This window comes from Dictyostelium purpureum, assembly GCF_000190715.1.
Source record: "Dictyostelium purpureum unplaced genomic scaffold DICPUscaffold_467, whole genome shotgun sequence".
NCBI lineage: Eukaryota > Evosea > Eumycetozoa > Dictyosteliales > Dictyosteliaceae > Dictyostelium > Dictyostelium purpureum.
In genome coordinates, this window is record NW_003519801.1 from 61 (window position 1) to 22,227 (window position 22,167).

Sequence of the window (22,167 nt, forward strand, 5' to 3'; positions counted from 1 at the left end):
AAATAATTATGTTAATATTAACATTATAGTTGCCTTGAGTATAGACTTTAAATAGCACGTGTTGGTATGAAAAAGAAAGAATTTAACTAAATATGAATTAAATATAAGTTTCTTTTTTATATAAAAATAATAATAATTATATTAATATTATCATTTTAATTACCTTTAGAAGAAAAATGAAGAAAATATGTTGGCGGAAAAAAAGGAAAAATTGGATTTAACTTAACCAAGAATTATATTATATTAGTATCTTTTATATTCAAATATATTAATAATTATCTAAATATTATAATTATAGTTACCTTTGGAATTATTTTGTTATATTTGATCTTGGGACATTTAGAATTATTCTGTAGATTTGAACTAGTGTGATACATTATTTCTTATGACAAATGTTGATAAAGATGATTGTTTCTGGATGATGTAGATGACTTTCTTAATTCCATCGAATTCAATAATTGAAACATTGAATTAAACGATTTTATTAATAATTTAGTCTTAATCTAGTTCTAATGAATGAAACATTGAATAAAGAATTTAAACTATTAATTTAACCGCCATCAATTTCATTATTGATCCATATCAATATAGTCATTTTCATATTTATCTTTATCGTCATTGCCCTATAAACCTTGAGCACTAGCTACTCTCTGCAATAAATAATAAAATGAAATAAATTAATATATTTTAATTATTTCGTATTAATATAAATTTAATGGATTACTTACTCTGATGTCAGTAAATGGTAATCTACAGTTTGGGCAGGTAAGGTAGCTTTTGGACCATTCATCAATACATACATAGCAGAATCTATGAACACATGCAATGGTTGCGAGTTCACTGGTCTCAATTTCACTAAGACAAATTGTGCATTTGTCGTCCCTTTCTAAACGGGCCCTTTCCAATCTTTCTTGTTCTAATATTCTTTGTTCTTCTCTTAATTCTTATTGAATTCTCTTTAATCTTTTTATTTCTTTATTTTCTCTTTCAATTTCTGCTCTTTCTTCTCTTTTTAGTTGTCTTTGGATGCCTCTCAATTTTGATTGTTCATATCTTTACTTCTCTTTCTTTTTGAATTCTTTCTAATTTTCTTCTTTCGTATTCTTCTTTTATATCTTGTTCTCTTTGAAGTATTTGATTTATTAGAATTCTTTCAATTTCTTCCCTTTCTCTGAAAATTTTTGATATTCTTTCCATTTCCCTTGCTCTTATAATTTTGTCTAATTTTATTTTTTCTTCTCTTACTCTTTCCGTTTCAATTAAAATTTGATTGTCTCTATTTAAACTCTCTTCATCTCTGAGTTTATGCTTTTTTGAAATTGTATCCCAATTTATTACATTATCTAATTCCAATGGTCTTTTCTTCATTGGACTATTGCCAGTTGATGTGGACGCCCAGACGCCCAGTCATGGCTATTTCTGGATACTGGCTTTCTAAATTTGTGGTTCTTGATAATGGTGATGGTACAGAGACTGAGGCTGATGGTGCAGAGTCAGAGGCATATGCATAGGCAGATAGTGCAGATACAGATGATACTGGTGCAGATCCAGATACAGATGATGCAGATACAGATGATGCTGGTGCAGAGACTGATGCTAATGCTGGTTGTGCAGAGTCATAGGCAGAGGCAAAGGCAGATCGTGCAGATGGTGCTGGTGCAGATGATACATATTCTGATCCTGATGGTGCTGATACATATGATACTGGTGCAGATACTGATGCCTCTGCAAATGGTGCATATGCAGATCTTGCAGGTACCAATGATGCAGATCTTGCAGGTATTGATGATCCTGGTGCATATACAGATACAAATGGTGCAGATCGTGTATATACAGAAGATGCTGGTGCAGAGGCAAATGATGCAGAGGCAGAGGCAGATGATGTAGAGGCAGATGATGCAATGGCAGATGGGTTGATTGGGTCTTGGGTGTGGGTGGTATTATTGTTGTTTCTAATGTTATTGTTATTGTAATTGTTATTATTATTGTTATTGTATTTTTTGATAATAAAAAATGCTAATGAGAAACTGGCGATACCACATAAAAAGTAAAAAAAAAGTAATAAATCCATTTTTAAATATTAATTAAGTTGTAAATTATTTTAAAAATATAAAAAATTATTATTGTTATTATTAAAAATTATTATATGTGCAGAATATTATTATGAAAAAATAAAAATGTATGATTATTTGTATGTATATAAAATAATAAAGAAAAAAAAAAAAAAAAAAAAAAAAACTATTTCGAAATGCTATGAAAAAAAATTAAAAAAAAAACTTTTTCAAAATACAATGAAAGAAAATTAAAAAAAAAAGTAAATTAAAAAAAATTAAAAAATTTTAAACAGTGTTTAAATGAAAAAGGAAAAAGTATATTTGATTATTATAATAAAAAAAAAAATTTAACAAGAGTTCTTTAGTTCATATTGAAATATTCCTCTATTATTAAAGTTAACAAACCATTAGATCAAGTTAAAAAGCAACTTTAAGAAAATAATATAATTACAAAAACTTCGTTTGGTTCATGTCACACTAAAGTTTACAATTCATATTAATTAAATTAAATAAAAATAAAAGATAATAAAAATTTGTTTTTTTTTATTACTACTATCAATATTTAATTAAATATAGTTTAATTAATTTATTTAAAATGTATTTTAATTATAGTTTATTATTTATTTAAAAAGTTTGACGCGGAAATCAGATAATTTTTTAAAAGCCTCATATGGAGAGTTGTCTTTGGAATTGCAGTTTTTATCTGAATGTAGCAATGAGCTACTTGCAAAATCGTCCATACTAAAAAATTCATTCATACTAAAAAATTCATTCATACTAAAAAATTCATTCATGTTTATCGGTTTTCTTTCATAAAAAATGAATGAATTTTTTAGTATATAAAAAAAATATATTATCACTAAAAATGAAAAAAAAAAAATTATTTTAAGTGTGTATAAAAATAAAATTATAACAAAGTTTTTCTCTTAACAAAAAATAATATATTTAAAAAATTATAATGATTTTTATTTAAAAAAAGATTTTTTTTATTGATTTTGGATTGGTTTAAGAGCATTTTTTTAAAATTGAGATTGAATACCTGGCATTATTTGAAGTAATACAATTTTATTCCTAATAACCAAATCATCTTGGTGGACATTCATTAAATGTTGGAATCTTTTTCTTCTTTCATTTTTTCTTTCATCTTTAGTTTTGTCCACATTTTTTTTAACAAACAATTTCATACCAATTTTCCTGAAAAAAAAATTGAAGATAAAATTAGAAATTGTTCTGGTAGATTGGATCAATATGGCAAAAAATACAAAGTTCCAAAATATTTTTTTTTTTTTTATTTTATCATTTGATTCTTCTTCATCATCGTCATCATCATCATTAATTTCTTCAATTTTAATCTTTTTTTCTTTTGATAATTCATTTGATGATTTATTCTTCATGTGATGATGCTTTTTTACTTTTAACTTGATTATTGATTAAAATTTCAGGTTGAGAGGGTTTTACATATGTATCATATTCATCTAGTTTATTTTGACTTAATGGTGACAATTTTGTTGATCTTGTTCTAATATTTTCTTTATGATCCATGTATGAGTTAAATGAAGAATTTTGTCGTAAATTCGATTTTTTATTTTTTATTGGATTTGGATATAATGAATTATTATATCCATCTTTTGAATTTATAAAATTATTATTATTATTATTATTATTATTATTATTATTATTATTATTAATAATTCTATTGTTTTTTATTAAAATTAAGATAAAAAATAAATAAATTAAGATAAAATGGTAATTATTTATTGTTAATTTGATGGTTATAGTATAATTTTAAAAAATTGGGAATATAATTCTTAATATTGGCAATTTATACAAAGAAAAAAAAATCTTAATTTTATTGAAATGGAAATTTTATTAAAAAGTTCATATTACATTTTTTTTCATATTTTTACATTTTTTTTTTACATAAAATTACATGTAAATATGACAAACAATGATAGAATATTCAGAATAAATGTATTTAGAAATTGTTGTTTTTTTGTATATAAATTTAAATAATTACATTTATACAGATCTGTATGTACAAAAAACAGATCTGTATAATTACATTTTTGTACAACTCGACTCTGATACACACCCACATACAAAAAAAAAAATTTATACACAGATATAAAATTAACACAAACTCACATTCAAACTCACTCACTCACACAACACATTCACACAATAAACGTGGTTGTAGTGTGGGAAATTTTTTATTTATTTTTCGAATTTTTTATTTTTTAAATAATTATTTTTATTTTTTTTAAATTATAAAAATAACACAAAATTAAAAATATATTTATAAATAAACTTTTTTGATAATACTACACACAGTGAAAAATCTTTTATTAAAATACTATTATAAAAAATAATATATATATTTAAAAAAATGAATAATTAGGAAATTTTTTTATACAATTGCCCAATTTGGTGTGATAAAGAAATATTTTATAAACAATATTGAAATAACAACTTCTGGTTTACATATTATGGATTTGATAGGTCTTATGGAATATACAAAAGGAAAAGGTTTATATTTAAATGACAATATAATATATTTAAAATAATAATAATAATAATAATAATAATAATAATAATAATAATAATAATAATAATATGGATTATCAGGTTTTGGGTGATGATTTGAATGATCAAGATGATATTAATGATTCAAGTGACGAAGAGAATTTATATGATACCAGTAGGTTCGATCCAATTGAACCATTTAGTTTTATTGTCGAAAATAAAATACAAACCGAGTTTTTAGAATTTTTTGATTCAGACAATTTATATGAAGAAACGTTTAAAATAGGAAAAAATGTAATAAAATAAAAGAAATAAAAGAAGATAAACAAATTTCATTTCAAGAATTAAAAAGAAAAAAATTAAAATTAAAAAACTATCGTCAATTATTGATCCAAATGGAGAAAAGAACAGACTCTATTCTAGATTTATATTTAGCATATGATTTGCTGGATGATAGAAGAACAAGGAAAATGAAAAATAACTTTATGTCATTCCCAAGAGATTAGAAAAAAATTTAAATTCACCTATTAAAAAATCTTATAATAAATGTTAAAAGAGACAGAGTTCACCCCCATCAGGCAGATTTTAGATTGGATGTTGGAGAACCAATTTTATCATCAGAAGTTTTAGTTGATAGGGAAATGAATATATTATGTTTCAATAGCAAAAGGAAATATTCATGATAGTACATTTGCTTTTTTATCTCAAATAGATCAATTTGCAATTGAAAATGATTTAAATATTCTAGCTGATTCTGGTAAATTAATTTATAAATAATGTTGTTGTTGTATATATATTATTTAATTAATATTAATTAAGATTTTAATTTCAATATAGCATATCCTGGATCAATTTACATAACTCCATCCTGTTATTATAAATTTTTAGACGAGAAAACAATAAATGATAAAACCCAAGAACAAAAAAAAAATACAATCTTCATTTCAACAGAAACAGGCAGCTTTAAGAACACCTGTTGAAAGAGGTAATAGCTCAGTTAAAAGATCTGGAATTGGCAATACCAAATGTAAATTATCTCCCGAATTACATGCAATGTGTATAATGATCTGTTTTCAAATGTGTCAATTGGAAAAAAATTTTGAAAATTCAAAAAATAATAATAATATTCATTAATAAAAAAAATATTAATCATTTAAAAAATAATAATATACATAATAATATAAAAAAATAAAATTTTAATCATTATAATATTATATAAATAAATATTCAAATTTATTTTATTTTTGAATCATATTTAACTTTTATTAATTAATATTAATAAAAAATGAGTAATTTATATACTAAAAAATTCATTCATTTTATTTGAAAGTAAACAAGAAAAGGTGAATGAACTTTTTAGTACTTTATGAGTAATTTATATACTAAAAAATTCATTCATTTTATTTGAAAGAAAACAAGAAAAAGTGAATGAATTTTTTAGTATGGGTGAGATAATTACCATATTAAAATGATTCATTTCTTCAATTTTGCAAGTAGCTCAATATCCATAGAGAAGTACATAGAAGTGATTACAATGAAATAAATTCCTGTTTCAATTGTGGAAGAACATCACATTGGGCCCAAGACTGTTATGTAAGTTATGACATTGATGTAAACAGATTATAAATTGAAAATTTTATTATAAAATATTAAAGTTACCAACAAAAGCTTGAGGGTCCAACTTATCGAAATATATTGAAATCCTACTTTAAAGGCTTAATTATTATCTTTTATACCCTCTTCTCAATTTTTTCTTGTTTATTCTGTGCAAAGTTTGATTAAAAATTGTTTCTAAGGGATTTAATGAATTAAGGGAAATTTATATTTTTTGCGGACCTAGAAGGGCACCGAAAAGGATTATATCATAAAAGCTCGATTAGCAAAGTTGGAATTGCGACAGCCTTCTAAGCTGTAGGTCCTGGGATCGAGACCCAGATTGAGCGAAAAACTTTTATATTAAACAAATCTTCCCGGTGATATATCTTAAAAAAATAATGTAAATGAACTTTTATAGTAAATAAATTATAAATAAACAATAAAAATAAAGATAATAAAATTATATGATTTTTAAGTTTGTGTGAAAATTGAATAAAAAGAAAATTTTTATTTTTTTATTTTTTATTTTTTTATTTTTTTAAACTTAATTATTTTTAATTATTAAAATTATTATATTTGATTAACTGGATATTTAAGTTATAATTTATTAATTAAGTGAATTTTGATGATAATACATTACATAATGTAAATGAACTTTAAAGTTTTACTGATTAATTTAAAGCATTTTATCTTCTAAAAAAAAAAATAAAAAAAATAAAAAAAAAATAGAAAGACGATATAATATATTGCTATTTAATAAACTTAATTTAGTGCTCTGGAGTTGAAATTTTTAAATAACCAATATAACCATATGAATTGACAACAGCCAATGTTTTTTTCGTATAAATATTGTGATAAAGCTCTTTTAAAACGAGAGGCAATAACTAAAGAGAAATCTTAAAAGAATGAAATGCTGTTATTGATAAATGGACTGGACATTCTTCAACCGACCTTTAACATGATCATTAATCTCACGTAATAATTCGCAAACTACAGAGGCACGGGGCTTTAATATATGAAAAAAAAAACCAAATATGATATAATTTAATAATAACAATTGTACCTTGTAATTGAAAATGCCTTTAATTCAATTTTACATTTTAATATAATTTGATACTTTTCTAAAAATTATGTAGATTTAAAGTTTCATTAGTTAATTACTTTGAGTATGAAATGTTATTTATAAACTAGTTTATATATACTATTACTATTATAATAATTGGTGCTAATAAAAAAATATTAAAAAATAATTCGAAAATTTTTTTTTAAAAATAATTTTTTTTTTAAATTATTTAAATTAATAAATTATTTAGTTATGGTTAAGTTGAATACTGTATCGTGCACTTTGTTACTGAATATATGATCGTAAAAACCCCGACGTTAGAATAGAGACTATAAACTGAAAACTTATTGGTATTGAGGAATAAAGAATTGGAACTAGACTAAATAATACAGTATTGTAAAGTCAAATATTAGTTTTTTTATATTCATATATAATTATAATTATATAAATGTTATTATTGTAGTTACCTTTTTGGTTTCTTTACTAATAATTATAACTGGAAGATTTTGTATTTTTAGACCGTTTCTTTTCTTTTTCTGTAGAGCTGAATTGTATGATTGCTATATTTATTTTAAATGTTGATAATGATGTGACTTTGAAATCTTTTGAGAAACTTACGAATGATGTGGATAGTTGCAGTTGATATTATTAAATGAAAATTTGAAAGGAATGATATAATTAATAATTAACTCTTCATCGATTCGTAAAATGAAACTTCGAATAAAGTGTGTTAATTATTAATTTAATCTCCATTAATTTCATGATTAATCAATATCAAAATATTCATCAAATATTGCGTCGTGAATATTATCTAAAAAACGACGACGCAATAAAATGTGATAAATAAGTTCTCTATGATCAACGATTTCAACACGGGAGTCATCATCAGAGTCATCGGAATCATCATAGACCTGATTATCTAAATGTTGTTCGTGGGCTCTATTTTCAACATTCTCTACAATGATTGTATCATGGCCATCTCTCTACAATTAAATAATGAAAAAAATTAATATATATTTTTTTATTTATAAAGTTTAAATATGAATATATGAATTAACTTACTTTAATTGTATTAAATCTTTCTCTACAGAATGGGCAAGTATTTTTTATTTTGTACCATGTATTTATGCAATCAATACAGAATTTGTGACCACAATCTATGGTGGCAATGTTCTCGGTCTCCATATCTTCGTAACAAATGTAACATTTGTTATCTTCTTCTTTTTCTTCTTGTTCTTCTTGTTCTTTTTGTTTTTGTTCCTGTTCCAATCTTTCTTTTTCTAATTGTTCATTTAATTTACGTTCCTCTTCTATTTTTTCTAATCTTTCTTTTTCTTCACGCTCTCTTTTTAATCTTTCCATTTCTTCTTTTTCCCTTTCCAATCTTTCCATTTCTTCTTTTTCTGCTTGGACCCTTTTAAATTCTTCTTCATCTTCAAATTTATGTTTTTTATTGGATCCCATATTTTTTCCTATATATTCTTCGTCATCGGACTCCAATGATCTCTTCTTTATTGGAGTGCTACTGGTAGATGTTGGGACAGCGGTTGATTTGGAAGCAGCGGTATTATGACGAGAATGTGCTCTATTTATTGTTGGGTAGTTATGAGCACTTGAAGATGAATATGTTGGTTGTGGGTGATGTTGTGGCTGAGTGGTTGATGGAACATCAACAGCAGCAGTATAACGTGAGTGGGTTGTGTCAAAAGATGGGTAACTGCTGGCTTGACCCCTTGAAGCTGGAAATTGTTGTGGGTGTTGTTGTGGCTCGGTGGTTGGTGGAACATCAACAGCGGCAGTATAACGCGAGTGAGTTGTATCAAAAGATGGGTAGCAGTTGGCTTGACCCCTTGAACCTGAGGATTGTTGTGAGTGTTGTTGTGGCTCAGTGGTTGGTGGAACATCAACAGCGGCAGTATAACGTGAGTGGGTTGTGTCAAAAGATGGGTAACTGCTGGCTTGACCCCTTGAATCTGGAAATTGTTCTTGTGGTTCTTGTGATTCTTCTTCTTGTTCTTCTTGTTGTTGTTTTTCGTATTCATGAAGACTTTGAATTAGTTTTTTATAATCTGGGGTTGAAGCAGGACGTTTTGGTTGTGACTGTGGCTGTGATTGTGATTGTTCTGGTTCCTCTTCTGGTACTTCTTCTTGTTGCTGTGGTTGTTGTGTTTGTTGTGTTTGTCTAGATATTGGAGCAGTATTATGGATTGGTGTATTTTGATGTGGGTTGGTGTTGCTATTGTTATTGTTGCTAGAGATACCATCGTTGTTGTTGTTGTTGTTGTTGTTGGATGAACGTTTATTTACATAAAAGCTGAGTAAAATACCGATGATAGCAACTAAAAATAGATATAAAATTATTAAATAATTCATTTTATATTATATTATGATTATGAAATAATAGTGATTCGCAAATTATTATTTAATGAAATTTGAATTATTTAATTAATATAATAAGCTATTGATGAAATTAAATTTTATTATTTTTTTTTTTTGTTATTATATAAAAAGAAAAATGTAAATAATTATTTGTATGTGGATAAAATAATAAAAAAAAAAAAAAAAAAAATTCGCGACGAAAATTAAAAAAAAAACTTTAAATTTAAAAAAACTTTAAATTAAAAACTTTAAATTTAAAAATTTTTTTTTTTTTTGAAATTATAAATTATATGTGGTTACCCACACACAAAGGTTTTTTGTTGGTGGTATAAATAAAACAGTGTTTCCGCAAAAGCAAATCCCTAATTTAGGAACATCGTGATTATTAAAAAAAAACTAAAGAACTTTATAAATTTTTGAAATAGAAAAATTAAAATAGTTATTACATTATATGATATACACAGCTATTTAATTTTCATTGATTAATTTTCTTTATTTATACAGTAATTTAATTATATTTTGGTTATTTCTTTTTTAATTTGTCAAAAAAAAAATAAAGAAAAATAATTTTTTTTTTTTTTTTTTTTATAATATTTAAAATAAATTTTTTTTTAAAATAAAAATATGATAATGTAAAAAATTAAATAAATATACATATTAAAATATAAACAACATTATAATCATGTTTTTAAACAAACATATATCAGAGATAGTAATGGTAGTTTTTTTTTTTTTTTTTTTAAAATATTAAAATAATTCATTTCTTTTTTTTTAATTTTTTTTATTTACATAATTTAATATAAAACACACCCACCAACTTTTTAGAAATCAACTATAGTGCAGTATATTATTTGATTTTGTAATTGTAATAAATAGGTTAACTTTAATAGTTGTTTTGGCCTCATATTAAATTAAAATCTATTGGTAAAATAAATAATAGTTTTTTTTTGATTATCATGATGTTCTAATTGTGCATTTACTTTCATTTTAAAATGTTTTTTTAAAAAAAAAAATAATATTAAAAAAAAAATTACCTTTTTTTTTGATTTGGATTTGTTGAGGTTTTAGTTTAACATACATTTTAAAAATAAATATAATTATGAATACTTATTTTATAATTTAATATTGATTATTGTTTTTTTGGAAAAAAAAAAAAAAAAACAATAATTCGACTTTATGTTTTGGTTTTGTATTATTCATTTTTAATATTTTTTTTCTTCAATTTAAATAAAACTTAAATTAGAGAAACGGAAATAAAACAGTGAATATATACAGTATACAGTTTATTGTAAATTTGCAAAAGATGATTTATCTTTACTTCCAGAACTATATAACATTAAATAATTACAATAATAATAATAATAATAATAATAATAATAATAATAATAATAATAATAATAATAATAATAACTATAAGTAATCCATCTTTAATTATAAATATAATTTTAATAAAGTAAACTCCTTTTTAAATTTTATTAAAGAATAAAAAAAAAGTTTGATCAAAAATTTTTTCTTTTTATTTTATTTGTTAAGAGTATGAAATAATAATCAGCACATTATCTATACTTTTAAAAACTAATTTTAAAATTTATAATTATAAGAAAATGAAAATAAAAAATAGTAAAGGAATAGTTTCACAAAAAAAATGAAAGAAAAGAAAAGAGGTAAAAAAAAATGAAAGAATATAAAAATAAAATCATTTTTTTATTTTAAAAATTATTGTTTTTTTATTTATGTAATTAAATACTTTTAGTATATGATTTCTATATTAAAGAATTATATAATATTTTTCTAATTTTATATTATAGTTGATTAATTTTTTTGAAAAAACTGTTTACATTAGTGTGGTTCAATTCCCCATTTCGTTTGATTTAAAGTATTGAATGTAGTTGTTTATCTGAATATTGTAAACCAGATAGCACCGCCTTTAATTGGGAAACGGTTTTTTCTTTAAAATTTGAAATTATTTATTTATAAAGATAAAAGTTTTATTATTTTAGTTGATTATATGGTAATCTGTATAAAAATTAAGTTCACAATTTATAATTTTTTTTTATTTAATATATTGTTTTTTTAATTTATTATATTTTTTTAATTTTTTTTTTTTTTTAAATTATAATTTTTTTTTTTTTTTTTTTTTATTAAAAATAATAGCTTTAATAACCACACACACACTATTTTTTTATATACAACTTCACTCATAGCATAATCATTATTTTATTACATTATTTTTTATTTGTAAGTAATTATATTTTATTTGTATATTATATTTAAAAAAAAAAAAAAATATATTCTTTGTAAATTATTTTATTATATTATTTGTTATTTTTTGTTATTTTGTAAATAATTATTTATATATTTTATTTGTATATTATATTAAAAAAAAAAAAAAAAAATTATTTTTTATATATCCACATCCTTAAAAATATAATAACAGTTATTTATTTTATTTAGATTTTTAAATAGTATTTTCATTTTGTAAATTAATAAAAATGTATACTATTGTAATTTGTTTTATTGTTTTGTTCATTTTTTACTGGTTTTTTAGAAAAACCAGAAATAACACCACCAAATGCTACTACCCAGATGGAACCGAAAACGTCGAGGACTTTTTCTACGACGACGAATTTTATAAGGAATTCCATAAAAAAAATAACCCACCACAAAAAAATACACCAGAAGTTCCAGAACCACAACCACAACAAAACCAACAATCACAACCACTCCCACTCCAGCAACCACAACCACTCCATCAACCACAACCAATCCCACTCCAGCAACCACAACCACTCCCACTCCAGCAACCACAACCAATCCCACTCCAGCAACCACAACCAATCCCAGTCCTCCTCCAACAACCACAATTACCACAACCAAAACCAAATCATACTGCATCAATACCTTATTATAAAAAATTATTTAGAGCTATGGATGCATATGAAAAGCTACAACAAGAGGAACCACAACCACAATCAAACACAAACAACACACATATTATTGATCATAAAAATCAATTTTATGGATCTATGGATATTGACTCAGGGACAGTCAATACTCCTCAACCACCACCACAAGATAAAGCTATAAAACGTTTAAATGAACGTTTGGAGCTCTACGGTTTAGAGAACCGTACAGTCATCCCAGGTGATGGCAATTGTCAGATGCATGCTTTATCTGACCAAATTTATGGCGATTTAAACCATAGTATGGAAATTAGAAGAGCTATTGTTACATGGCTCATGAAAAACAAAAATTTAACCCTTTCAAATGGTGCCAAAATATACGAATTTGCCAATGCCACTAGTTGGTATAAGTACTGCAATCAAATGGCAAGAAGGGGTACATGGGGAGACCACTTAACATTACTCGCCGCTGCTGAGATTTTCAAATCTCAAATTACCGTTATCTCATCCGTTGAGTCTAACAGCAGCTTTTTCATTGAAATCACTCCACGTTCAATTGAAAACTCTAGAGCTATTATTTTGTCTCACCATGCAGAACAACACTATGGTTCCTTACGCCAAGTTTAATAATTAAAAAGTTATGGTCCAATATATAAAGTAATTCGAGGTACATTTAAAACCATTAAAGGTAAATAATTATATTTTCTATTTTTTTTATTTTTTATAATTTTTTTATAAATTATTAATTTATTTTTTTAATACAATAGATTTAGCTCTATTCACAGCATGTTTTGACATTGGTCTTATAGATTTCGGTATTAGTACACCTAATCAATAATTTATAGACAGAAAATGGTATGTAATATAATATTATTTTTAAAAATTAATTTTAAACATATATTAATAACCATCATTAGTCATTTGGAAAAATATAAGCAGCATCTGAAAAAAAATCGCCCAAACGTATCAAAAAGCCTATAGCAAATTTAATTTAAGGTCACAATGGTGGTTCAACTAATCGATCAAGTGTGGTTCAAACGGTGATTTAAATGGTTCATGTAATCGGTTAAGTGGTGGTTCAAGTGGTAGTTCACATCACAATTCAAGTTTTGGTTCAAATAACCGGTCAAGTGTGGTTTTAGTGATAATTTTTATCGTAATTCAAATGGTGGTTCAAGTAATCGATCAAGTGTGGTTCAAGTGATCAATCAAGTAGTCGTTCAAGTGGTTTTTCATCGTAATTCAAAGTTGGTTTAAATTAACCGGTCAAGTAGTGGTTCATGTGGTATCTTTCATCTTAATTCTAACGTTGGTTAAAACAATCGGTCAGTTGGTAGTCAAATAGCGGTTCAATTGGTGGGTCAAATAATATTTTAAGTAGTAGTTCAAATAGTAAAAGTAATTGGTCAAATGGTGGTCCAAGTAATATTTAAAGTAGTAGCTCAATAACTTAGGTATGTTATATTTATTAATATTTTTATTTAATATTAAAATATATATTAATAATCTTTTTATTTTATTTTATTTATTATCAAGGTTGTAATCACTGCAGTATAGCCGATTTATTCAGCCAATAATCTCCCGAGCTTTCTTTTTTTTAAATTTTAAAAAAATTTGATTTTTTTGATTTTTTTAATATTTTTTTTTTAAATAAAAAAAATTTAATATTTCTTCATTTTATTTTTTGCATCACACAATAAATGCATAAATATTTCAAAAAAATGATCCTAGATCAATAATAATAGATTTAAAAAGCCTTCAAGTAAGTAAATAAGCACATTATTTTAAAACAAAAAATCTATATAAAAATGGGATTCGTAGATGAACACAATACTAACACAAATTAAATTTTATTATATTTAGTGTAAATCAAGTATGGTAACCTATTTCAATAAGTGGTAATAAAACAGAGCCTGATTCGAGAAATGTATGATATATTTGTACAGTAGCTTAGAATCAGTTGCATCAAGTGTGAAACCCATTGTATCAAGTAGTGCTTAAGAATCTTTTACACCAGGTAGTGAATTATTTGTTTATCAAAGGTAGAAGTAACGAATCTGCCTCATCAAGCTGTAGAGTCTATTGTATCCAATAGTGTAGAATCATGTTTCATCAAGCTCTGTTTTTGATAAAATGGTATCAAGTGGTATATATTCCGAACTCATCAAATAATTTGGGACCTACTGTGTCAAGTTGTGCAATATCTGTTGTATTTTTAGTATATGTGGTCGCAATTCATAGCCTGTCATCAAATATTTATCAAGTCAACACTAATGATGCCAATCAACCTAATCAATTATTTTATGAATATCATTAATTCGCTCTGGCCAAGCAATTATGATAGAAATAAAATAATTTTAGGAAGAGAAGGTAAAAACACTGAAGCTTTCGTAATTATTGACCAAATTAGGGAATATCAAAACTCACCACTTCTGGAAGTCCACTAAACTTTGATGTTCATTCACCATCAAAACAACTACAGCAACAATTTATAGATTTAAATCAACTATTGGAGCAATCAAGGATTATGGAAAACCTCGCCCTCCATTAATACTGGTAAAAAAGATCTAGGCACAATTAGAATCAATCAATATTTCTATAAACCAAATTAAATAATTATAATATAAATTTAAAACAATTATAATAAAAAGTGATTTAACAATTTCTTTACTATTAAATGTCTTTCATTTTATTTATATTTATTTTTTTTTAATTTTAATTTTTTATTATTATTATTCATTTTTAATATTTTTTTCTCTTCAATTTAAATAAAACTTAAATTAGAGAAACGGAAATAAAACAGTGAATATATTATATATACAGTATACAGTTTATTGTAAATTTGCAAAAGATGATTTATCTTTACTTCCAGAACTATATAACATTAAATAATTACAATAACTATAAGTAATCCATCTTTAATTATAAATATTAATATTGGTTGAGGTTTTTATTAATAAAAATGAAAATAATATTCGTTTTTAGTATTTAAAATGATTATAATTTTAAATTATATTTTTAGATTAATGGTGATGCACGAAAAAATAAAAACAACAATGATTTTCAGTTTTCGATTTTATTTTTCAAAAACAAATAATTTTTTTTCAAAAATTTTTTTTTTTTTTTTTTTTTTTTTTTAAATACAAAAAAAAAAAAATTTATTTTTTCTTTTTTTTTATAATTTTATTTTTTCATATATAATTTATTTCTTCAGATATAATTGTTTCGCATTTGATAACAAGTGAATCGGCCAACTAGTTTGGATAACCTTTTCATATGACTAGATCGGAGGTTCTCCTACTAGATAGGATAAAGTTCTTTCGGCAACATTCATTATTTTTCTAGAACTTTCTGATGCGTTTCAATTATGTCAAAACACCTTCGTTATAGTTATGGTGGTATCCCCTGTCCTTCAGAATCATCAATTGCACGTTTCAATAAAGAACCTAATTGTTTCTATGAGAATGAATTCATTTCTAGAATGCATACTCTTAGAAATGACATTGATTCATCGAGTGCCGAAAAGAATAAACCATACTATGTAGGTGTTGCAGTGGACGAAATTGATATTCTCAAAAGATTGTACAACGATGTACATGGATCAAAATTAATTGGGCTTTGTAATGGATATGTCGATGATGAAAAAATTAAAGAAAAATCGTTTACTAAAGATTGTTTCTGCAAATCTAGCTAAAAAGGTTATTCAAATTTTTCTTCAAAGCTTGGATGGTAAAATGTTTCAATCTTGGCAAGTTTCCAACCAATGGCAAGAATACACTGGAAGCAATAATAGAAATCATGGCATCATTAATATTAATAGAAGGTTTAATGATGGATGGTTACGATGTCAGCAATTATGTTTACACAATGCTACAAAAATACCAAATCAGCGAAGAACAAAGTAAAGATCAAATTCACTTTTTTCAATCAAAAGATCCATCATGATAAGTATGATCATACTTATCATCAACCAGGCAGAAAATTACTCGACCAGTCTGAGCATACTAAATCATTCAGAGTATTTTTGATCTTACACATATTTGCAAAAACCTCAGAAATAATTTAATTGCACATACCCCTATTCAAATATCATCTACATCAAAAGATTAAAAACTAAAATTATTTCAGGAACTGAAAACTAAAAAATAAAATTTTATTTTTTAAATTTTTCAATTTTTTATTTTTATTTTATTTTTAATTTTAAATAAAAAAGTTAAATGCATATGAATGCATTACATAAATTAAATTAAATAAATAATACAGTTATAGTTATATCGGCTTTAGTTTTCACAAACAATTAATTGTATATTTATTTGATTATTTGAATTATTTATATTTGTTTTTTCATATATAACTAAAGTAGCTCCACAACAAAATTATTTTATATTATCTTCATTTTAAAAAAAAAAAAAAACTTCAATGTGAAAAATATACCAAAAAACACAATAAATAAAAATACTGAGGTCATCAGTTACTCCATCCACATTACAAATTTAAATAAATAGTATAAATATTTTTACAATTTTTATTTTTTTAAATTTTTAATTTTAATTTTTAACTTTTAAGAAAATATAAATTATTTAGTTGAGATTAAAATATAAATGAATATACACAGAAATTCAAAAAAAAAAAAAAAAAAAGGGGGAATTTTTAAATTTATTTATTTTTCCTTAAAATATCTTTTAAAAAATATTTTTTTTTTATTTTTTTTTAATTTGGTTTATTTAAATGAAAAAATAATTAATTTTTTTTTTTATTAATTTTTTTTTTTTTTATTAAAAAATAAAATTATATATTAATACTATAATAAATAAAATAAAATGACATTATCTATTGAAAAAAGAGAAATGATTATAAAACTTCACCAAGAAGGTTTTAGTCATTCAAAAAAAGCAGAATTAATTGGTTGCAGCTTATCAACAATTAAAAATATTATAAGAAATTATGCATTAAATGATTCACTTGAACCTAAAAAACCTCCAGGTAGAAAAAAAGTATTGGAAGATAGAATTGAAAGGGTTATAAAAAATTTACTATTGAATGGGACATGTCATACTCTTGGGCAAGTTAGACGTTATCTTTCCAAGAATTATAATGTACTAGTTTCCATTAACACCATTAGAAGGTCCCTCCAACGTCAAGGTATTACATTAGAAGGTTTGAAATGTAAGAAGTATCCCAAAAAACCAAAGAAGTTATGAATGGCGAGATTAAATACATCGAGTTGAATTTCTTTGAAAGGTGTAGGCTACATGTCATTTATTTGTGGTAATACAGATGGTGAAATATTATAAGGTAGTAGAAGATGAGTTTGATTTCATACTTGGTGAATATGACTTCAATACTTTAGATATTTAGCTTTTGCAAGATAACTGTTCAATTTATGGAGCTGGAATTTTTCAACAATTTTACCAAAAAAATGGAATAAATGTCATATGGATACTCCAAACATTGAAAATTATGGTCAGTGTTAAGACCTTTTATTTATAAACTCTGGTTTGGAAATTTAAAGAATTAATTGGGGAAACTCGGTATGGAATTTATAATTATTGATAATTTATGAACTAATCCCTAAAAGAATTGATAAAATAATTAAAACCAAAGGTGGTTTCACAAGTTTATTATTAAAAATAAAAAATAGTTTTTTAAAATAATAAAATAAATTATTAGTTCAAAAATATGCAATATTATTTTTATAAATAATATAATTTAAATTTCTTTTTTTTTTTGATTTGTTTTAATTTTTTTTTTATTTCTTTTTTATTTTAATTTTTTTTTTTTTTTATTATTTTCCTTACATGTAAAGCTTAATGTGAATCTCTGCTTCTATAGTAACTATCTCTATCTCTACCACCTCTGTCGCTATCTCTTCCTCTATCACGATCGTGGTCTACACCTGATGAAGATGATCTTCCTCTATCTCTGTCGTCTCTTCTGCTATATGGTGAGTATCTGTCATTATATTTAGTTGGACCGCCATAAGATGGGTATGATGGATATGATGGATATGAACCTGCATAATATCCCATACCACCATATGGAGCTGTTGGAATTGCTGGTGGTGGATATTTAGAATAGTTTGGATATGGATATGGTGGATATGATCCTCCACGTGGATCTCTGTGATGATGGTGATGATGACCGTGTCCATGTCCATGTCCATGACCATGTCCATAATTTCCATATGGTGCTCCTAAATAGACCAAAATTTTATGTTAATATATGAAATTGCCAATATAATAAATAAAGAAATAAATAGTTACTTTTTTTTCTTTCACTTCCCATATAAAATCCTGGGGTTGGATCTCTTGGTTTTGATCTTCTTGATTTTTCTACTCTAATAACATTACCATCTAACTTTGAAGAGTCTAAACGAGAAATTGCATCTGTAGCCTCATCACTCGATAAAAATGTAACGAAACCAAAACCTCTTGATTCTTTAGTATTTGGATCAACAAGAATAGTACATTCAGCTATCTAAAAATAAATAGAAAAAAATTGATTATTAATTTTTGTTTTAAATAATAATATAAAAAATGAAAAGATAAAGTAAAGAGAGGGTTAATGGTTGTACTATTATTAGTTAACTTGATTATTTGTTGATATTATTTATTATTGTTATTATTGATTTTTAATTACTTTTCCAAATTGTGCAAAAGTGTCTCTGAGATCTTCTTCTCTGGTTTTTGGGTTAAGATTGGAAACGTGAAGAGTATTGCCTTTGTTGTGTGTATCATGTGAGTCTGAACTGTTGTTGTTGGATGATGAGGTTGGTGGAGAGTCTGATGTTTTGGTTGGTGATCTTAATTTTCTGTTGTAATTTTATTTATAAAATATATAATATATATGAATAAAAAGAATAATAAATTATAATAATAATAGATTGGGTTGGTAAAAATGAATTAATTATTTTATTGAATTTAATTATTTTTTTTTTTTTTTTTGAAAGTTGAAGAAAAAGGAGTGGATTTATTATTCTTTTTTTTTTTTTTTTTTTTTTTTTTTTTTTAATTAAAAAAATTGTTTTTCTTCTTTTTCTTCTTTCTCTTTTGTTTCTTTTTAAAATTATATTATCTTATTAAACTATTTGATTTAATAGAATAATAGAAAAGAAAAAAAAAAGAAAAATTGGTTTAAATATAAATATTACCTATCAAAATCTTCATCATCTTTACTATATGATGCATCATCTTTATAGTTATCCCCATTTGATGATGAGCCGTTGCTATGTCTACCTTCTCTATCTGGTGAATGCATATTTAAAAAATATTTATATATATAAACAATAAAAAATATAATAAAAAAAAAAATAATAAAAAAAAAAAAAAAATTAAAAATTAAATGATAAAAAAAAAAATTAAAAAAAAATGAAAAAAAAAAAATTTAAAAAAAATATTTAAAAAAAATTAAAAAATAAAATTGTTAAAAGGATATTTTAAAATTAGTTATAATATGATGACTAAAATAAATAATTTGATTAAAGTCAAAATCGATAAATAAATTTATCTATATGGCGATTTTATAGCTATTTTAATTATTTTAATTATTTTAATTATTTTACTTATTTTAATTATTTGATAATGATTTCCTATTACCATATTATAATTCTATTAAAATAATAAATAATTATTTTTGATAATGATTTCCTATCACCATATTATAATTCTATTAAAATAATAAATAATTTATAATTGAACAATAATTAAGGAATAAAGAAATGTAAAATCAAAGATTAATATAAATAAAGAAATCAAGTATTAATTTCAAATTATTTTAAATTAAAATCTAAAAATAGATTTGGAATTGTGTGGGTTTATTATAATTTTTATTTTTATTACTTTTATTTTATTTGAATATTATTTATAAATTATTTGTAATTTTGGAAATCTAATTTACGATTGACGAAAATTTTTTATTATTATAATAAACCTATTAAATAATTATATTACATATTTCATACCTTTACATATAAAATAATTTAATAAATTAATTATTTTTTACTATTATTATTAACCAACTTTATAAATAATAATAATACTACTCTTTAAATATTAAAAAAAAGTGATGATAAAATATAAAAATATAATTTGAAAAGAAAAAGAAATTTTGATCATTTTTTTTTTGGGGGGTAAAATGATAAATTTTTATCTGTTAATATTTTAAAAATTTAAAGATAAAAAGATTTATCTTTATTTTCTTTTGATAGCCCTCCAAAATATATTATTTTTTTTTTTATTTAAAAAAAAATAAAAAAATAAAAAAATAAAAAAAAAACAATAGTGGGTTTTGATTTTTCTTTTTCCTATGTCACACATAACATACATACATATGCTCCCACTCTTCACCCACACTCTCCCACGCACCAACATACACCAACACTTCAATATAGTTTCACACGTACATCAGTATTAAAAATAAAAAAAAAAACACTTGGGGGTGTTTGGTTTATTTATCATTTATTATGTGTTTGTGTCCTTAAAATATTTATAAAGATATTTTATTGTAATTTTAAAGTTAATTATTACTTAGGTTTTTTTTACTCCCAAAAAAATTAATTTGGGTTGGGTCTTATAAAACAGGGAAAAAGAAAAAGAAAAAAAAAAAAAAAAAAAAAAAAAAAAAAAAAAAATTATTTTTTGTTTATAAATAAATAAATAAATAAATAATAAATAAATAAATAAATAAATACTACTACTACAATTACTATTAAAATACTTTATTTTATTTTTTTATTTTACATTAAATTTTAAATTAAAATTAATTAATAAAAAAATTTTAATATTAATAATTTATTATTACTATTTATTGAAAAATTATTTTCCATCAATTTTAAAATCCTGCTATCTAATCTTAACCTGTTATAATAATAATATTAATAGGTATAAAAGGTGTTCTATGGGTATTAAGGGCTTGTTATTGTTTTTTTTAAAAAAATTTTAAATAAATAATAATAAAATTATAAAATAATAAAATAATAAAATAATAAAAATCCATATAATTTAAATTTTCACTTTAACATTTATTATTATTATATTTTATTTTATAACTATAATAATATATTTTTTATATTTATTTTATATTTATAAAAAAAAAAAAAAAAACAATTTATAGAATAAAAAAAAAAAAAAGTTGATAATCATTTTTATTATTTTTATTATTTGGTTTTTAATTTTTTAATTATTTATTTATTTTTGGTCATATTAAATAAAAAACACACACACGCACAAATAATAATAATAATAATAATAATAATAATAATAATAATCAAAAGAAATTTATTTTAACATTTTGTTTGTGTTTGATTTAAATTGGGATGTTGTTAAAATCAAAATCAAAATATTAAAAAAAAAAAAAATAAAAAAAATAAAAAAAAAATTTTTATTATAACAAAAATCAACCTCTTGTGTAAAACTATTTTTTTTTTTTTTTTATTTTGAAAAAAAATAGTTTTTTTTAATTTTATCTCTCGACAAAAAAAAAAAATCACCAACATAATAATAATACCCTGGGCTATTATTTGCTTCAAAATTATTTTATATTTTATAAAAATCAAATTGTACAATTATATTTATATAAATAACACACACATTCTGTAATAATACATTAAAAAAAAAAAAAAAAAAAAAAAAACAGGGGTTTTATTTTTTTT

At 23.1% G+C, this 22,167-nt stretch overlaps 14 protein-coding genes across 14 annotated transcripts; 8 read left to right on the plus strand and 6 right to left on the minus strand.

The window, feature by feature from the left end:
* Positions 1–298: 298 nt before the first annotated feature.
* On the plus strand, positions 299–890 carry DICPUDRAFT_158714 (uncharacterized protein; the record flags this gene model as incomplete). The annotated part of the gene is made up of 2 exons (XM_003293749.1): positions 299–317; positions 757–890. Coding segments are annotated over 2 exons (153 nt in total), but the record flags the coding sequence as incomplete, so codon positions are not given.
* A 157-nt stretch (positions 891–1,047) lies between these two features.
* DICPUDRAFT_158715 (uncharacterized protein) lies at positions 1,048–1,197 on the minus strand (the record flags this gene model as incomplete). The annotated part of the gene is made up of 1 exon (XM_003293757.1): positions 1,048–1,197. One exon carries the CDS (start codon positions 1,195–1,197, stop codon positions 1,048–1,050), a length of 150 nt encoding a protein of 49 aa, XP_003293805.1.
* Positions 1,198–1,372: 175 nt separating this feature from the next.
* DICPUDRAFT_84321 (uncharacterized protein) lies at positions 1,373–2,071 on the minus strand (the record flags this gene model as incomplete). The annotated part of the gene is made up of 1 exon (XM_003293758.1): positions 1,373–2,071. The coding sequence occupies one exon, from the start codon at positions 2,069–2,071 to the stop codon at positions 1,373–1,375; it is 699 nt and encodes a 232-aa protein (XP_003293806.1).
* A 603-nt stretch (positions 2,072–2,674) lies between these two features.
* DICPUDRAFT_158717 (uncharacterized protein) lies at positions 2,675–2,848 on the minus strand (the record flags this gene model as incomplete). Its single annotated transcript, XM_003293759.1, has 1 exon — positions 2,675–2,848. One exon carries the CDS (start codon positions 2,846–2,848, stop codon positions 2,675–2,677), a length of 174 nt encoding a protein of 57 aa, XP_003293807.1.
* Positions 2,849–3,437: 589 nt separating this feature from the next.
* On the minus strand, positions 3,438–4,228 carry DICPUDRAFT_84322 (uncharacterized protein; the record flags this gene model as incomplete). Its single annotated transcript, XM_003293760.1, has 2 exons — positions 3,438–3,747; positions 4,212–4,228. 2 exons carry the CDS (start codon positions 4,226–4,228, stop codon positions 3,438–3,440), a joined length of 327 nt encoding a protein of 108 aa, XP_003293808.1.
* A 439-nt stretch (positions 4,229–4,667) lies between these two features.
* On the plus strand, positions 4,668–5,083 carry DICPUDRAFT_84323 (uncharacterized protein; the record flags this gene model as incomplete). Its single annotated transcript, XM_003293750.1, has 2 exons — positions 4,668–4,871; positions 4,979–5,083. 2 exons carry the CDS (start codon positions 4,668–4,670, stop codon positions 5,081–5,083), a joined length of 309 nt encoding a protein of 102 aa, XP_003293798.1.
* Positions 5,084–5,480: 397 nt separating this feature from the next.
* On the plus strand, positions 5,481–6,833 carry DICPUDRAFT_158721 (uncharacterized protein; the record flags this gene model as incomplete). Its single annotated transcript, XM_003293751.1, has 2 exons — positions 5,481–5,604; positions 6,790–6,833. 2 exons carry the CDS (start codon positions 5,481–5,483, stop codon positions 6,831–6,833), a joined length of 168 nt encoding a protein of 55 aa, XP_003293799.1.
* Positions 6,834–8,000: 1,167 nt separating this feature from the next.
* Positions 8,001–10,695, minus strand: DICPUDRAFT_84324 (uncharacterized protein; the record flags this gene model as incomplete). The annotated part of the gene is made up of 3 exons (XM_003293761.1): positions 8,001–8,219; positions 8,299–9,575; positions 10,650–10,695. 3 exons carry the CDS (start codon positions 10,693–10,695, stop codon positions 8,001–8,003), a joined length of 1,542 nt encoding a protein of 513 aa, XP_003293809.1.
* A 1,946-nt stretch (positions 10,696–12,641) lies between these two features.
* Positions 12,642–13,145, plus strand: DICPUDRAFT_42538 (uncharacterized protein; the record flags this gene model as incomplete). Its single annotated transcript, XM_003293752.1, has 1 exon — positions 12,642–13,145. One exon carries the CDS (start codon positions 12,642–12,644, stop codon positions 13,143–13,145), a length of 504 nt encoding a protein of 167 aa, XP_003293800.1.
* A 225-nt stretch (positions 13,146–13,370) lies between these two features.
* Positions 13,371–13,951, plus strand: DICPUDRAFT_158724 (uncharacterized protein; the record flags this gene model as incomplete). Its single annotated transcript, XM_003293753.1, has 3 exons — positions 13,371–13,373; positions 13,650–13,765; positions 13,897–13,951. 3 exons carry the CDS (start codon positions 13,371–13,373, stop codon positions 13,949–13,951), a joined length of 174 nt encoding a protein of 57 aa, XP_003293801.1.
* Positions 13,952–14,651: 700 nt separating this feature from the next.
* DICPUDRAFT_158725 (uncharacterized protein) lies at positions 14,652–15,069 on the plus strand (the record flags this gene model as incomplete). The annotated part of the gene is made up of 3 exons (XM_003293754.1): positions 14,652–14,664; positions 14,880–14,908; positions 14,929–15,069. 3 exons carry the CDS (start codon positions 14,652–14,654, stop codon positions 15,067–15,069), a joined length of 183 nt encoding a protein of 60 aa, XP_003293802.1.
* Positions 15,070–15,885: 816 nt separating this feature from the next.
* Positions 15,886–16,212, plus strand: DICPUDRAFT_84326 (uncharacterized protein; the record flags this gene model as incomplete). Its single annotated transcript, XM_003293755.1, has 1 exon — positions 15,886–16,212. One exon carries the CDS (start codon positions 15,886–15,888, stop codon positions 16,210–16,212), a length of 327 nt encoding a protein of 108 aa, XP_003293803.1.
* A 1,126-nt stretch (positions 16,213–17,338) lies between these two features.
* Positions 17,339–18,217, plus strand: DICPUDRAFT_158728 (uncharacterized protein; the record flags this gene model as incomplete). The annotated part of the gene is made up of 2 exons (XM_003293756.1): positions 17,339–17,684; positions 18,189–18,217. 2 exons carry the CDS (start codon positions 17,339–17,341, stop codon positions 18,215–18,217), a joined length of 375 nt encoding a protein of 124 aa, XP_003293804.1.
* Positions 18,218–18,325: 108 nt separating this feature from the next.
* On the minus strand, positions 18,326–19,775 carry DICPUDRAFT_84328 (uncharacterized protein; the record flags this gene model as incomplete). Its single annotated transcript, XM_003293762.1, has 4 exons — positions 18,326–18,711; positions 18,782–18,995; positions 19,158–19,329; positions 19,669–19,775. 4 exons carry the CDS (start codon positions 19,773–19,775, stop codon positions 18,326–18,328), a joined length of 879 nt encoding a protein of 292 aa, XP_003293810.1.
* Between the last annotated feature and the right edge of the window lie 2,392 nt (positions 19,776–22,167).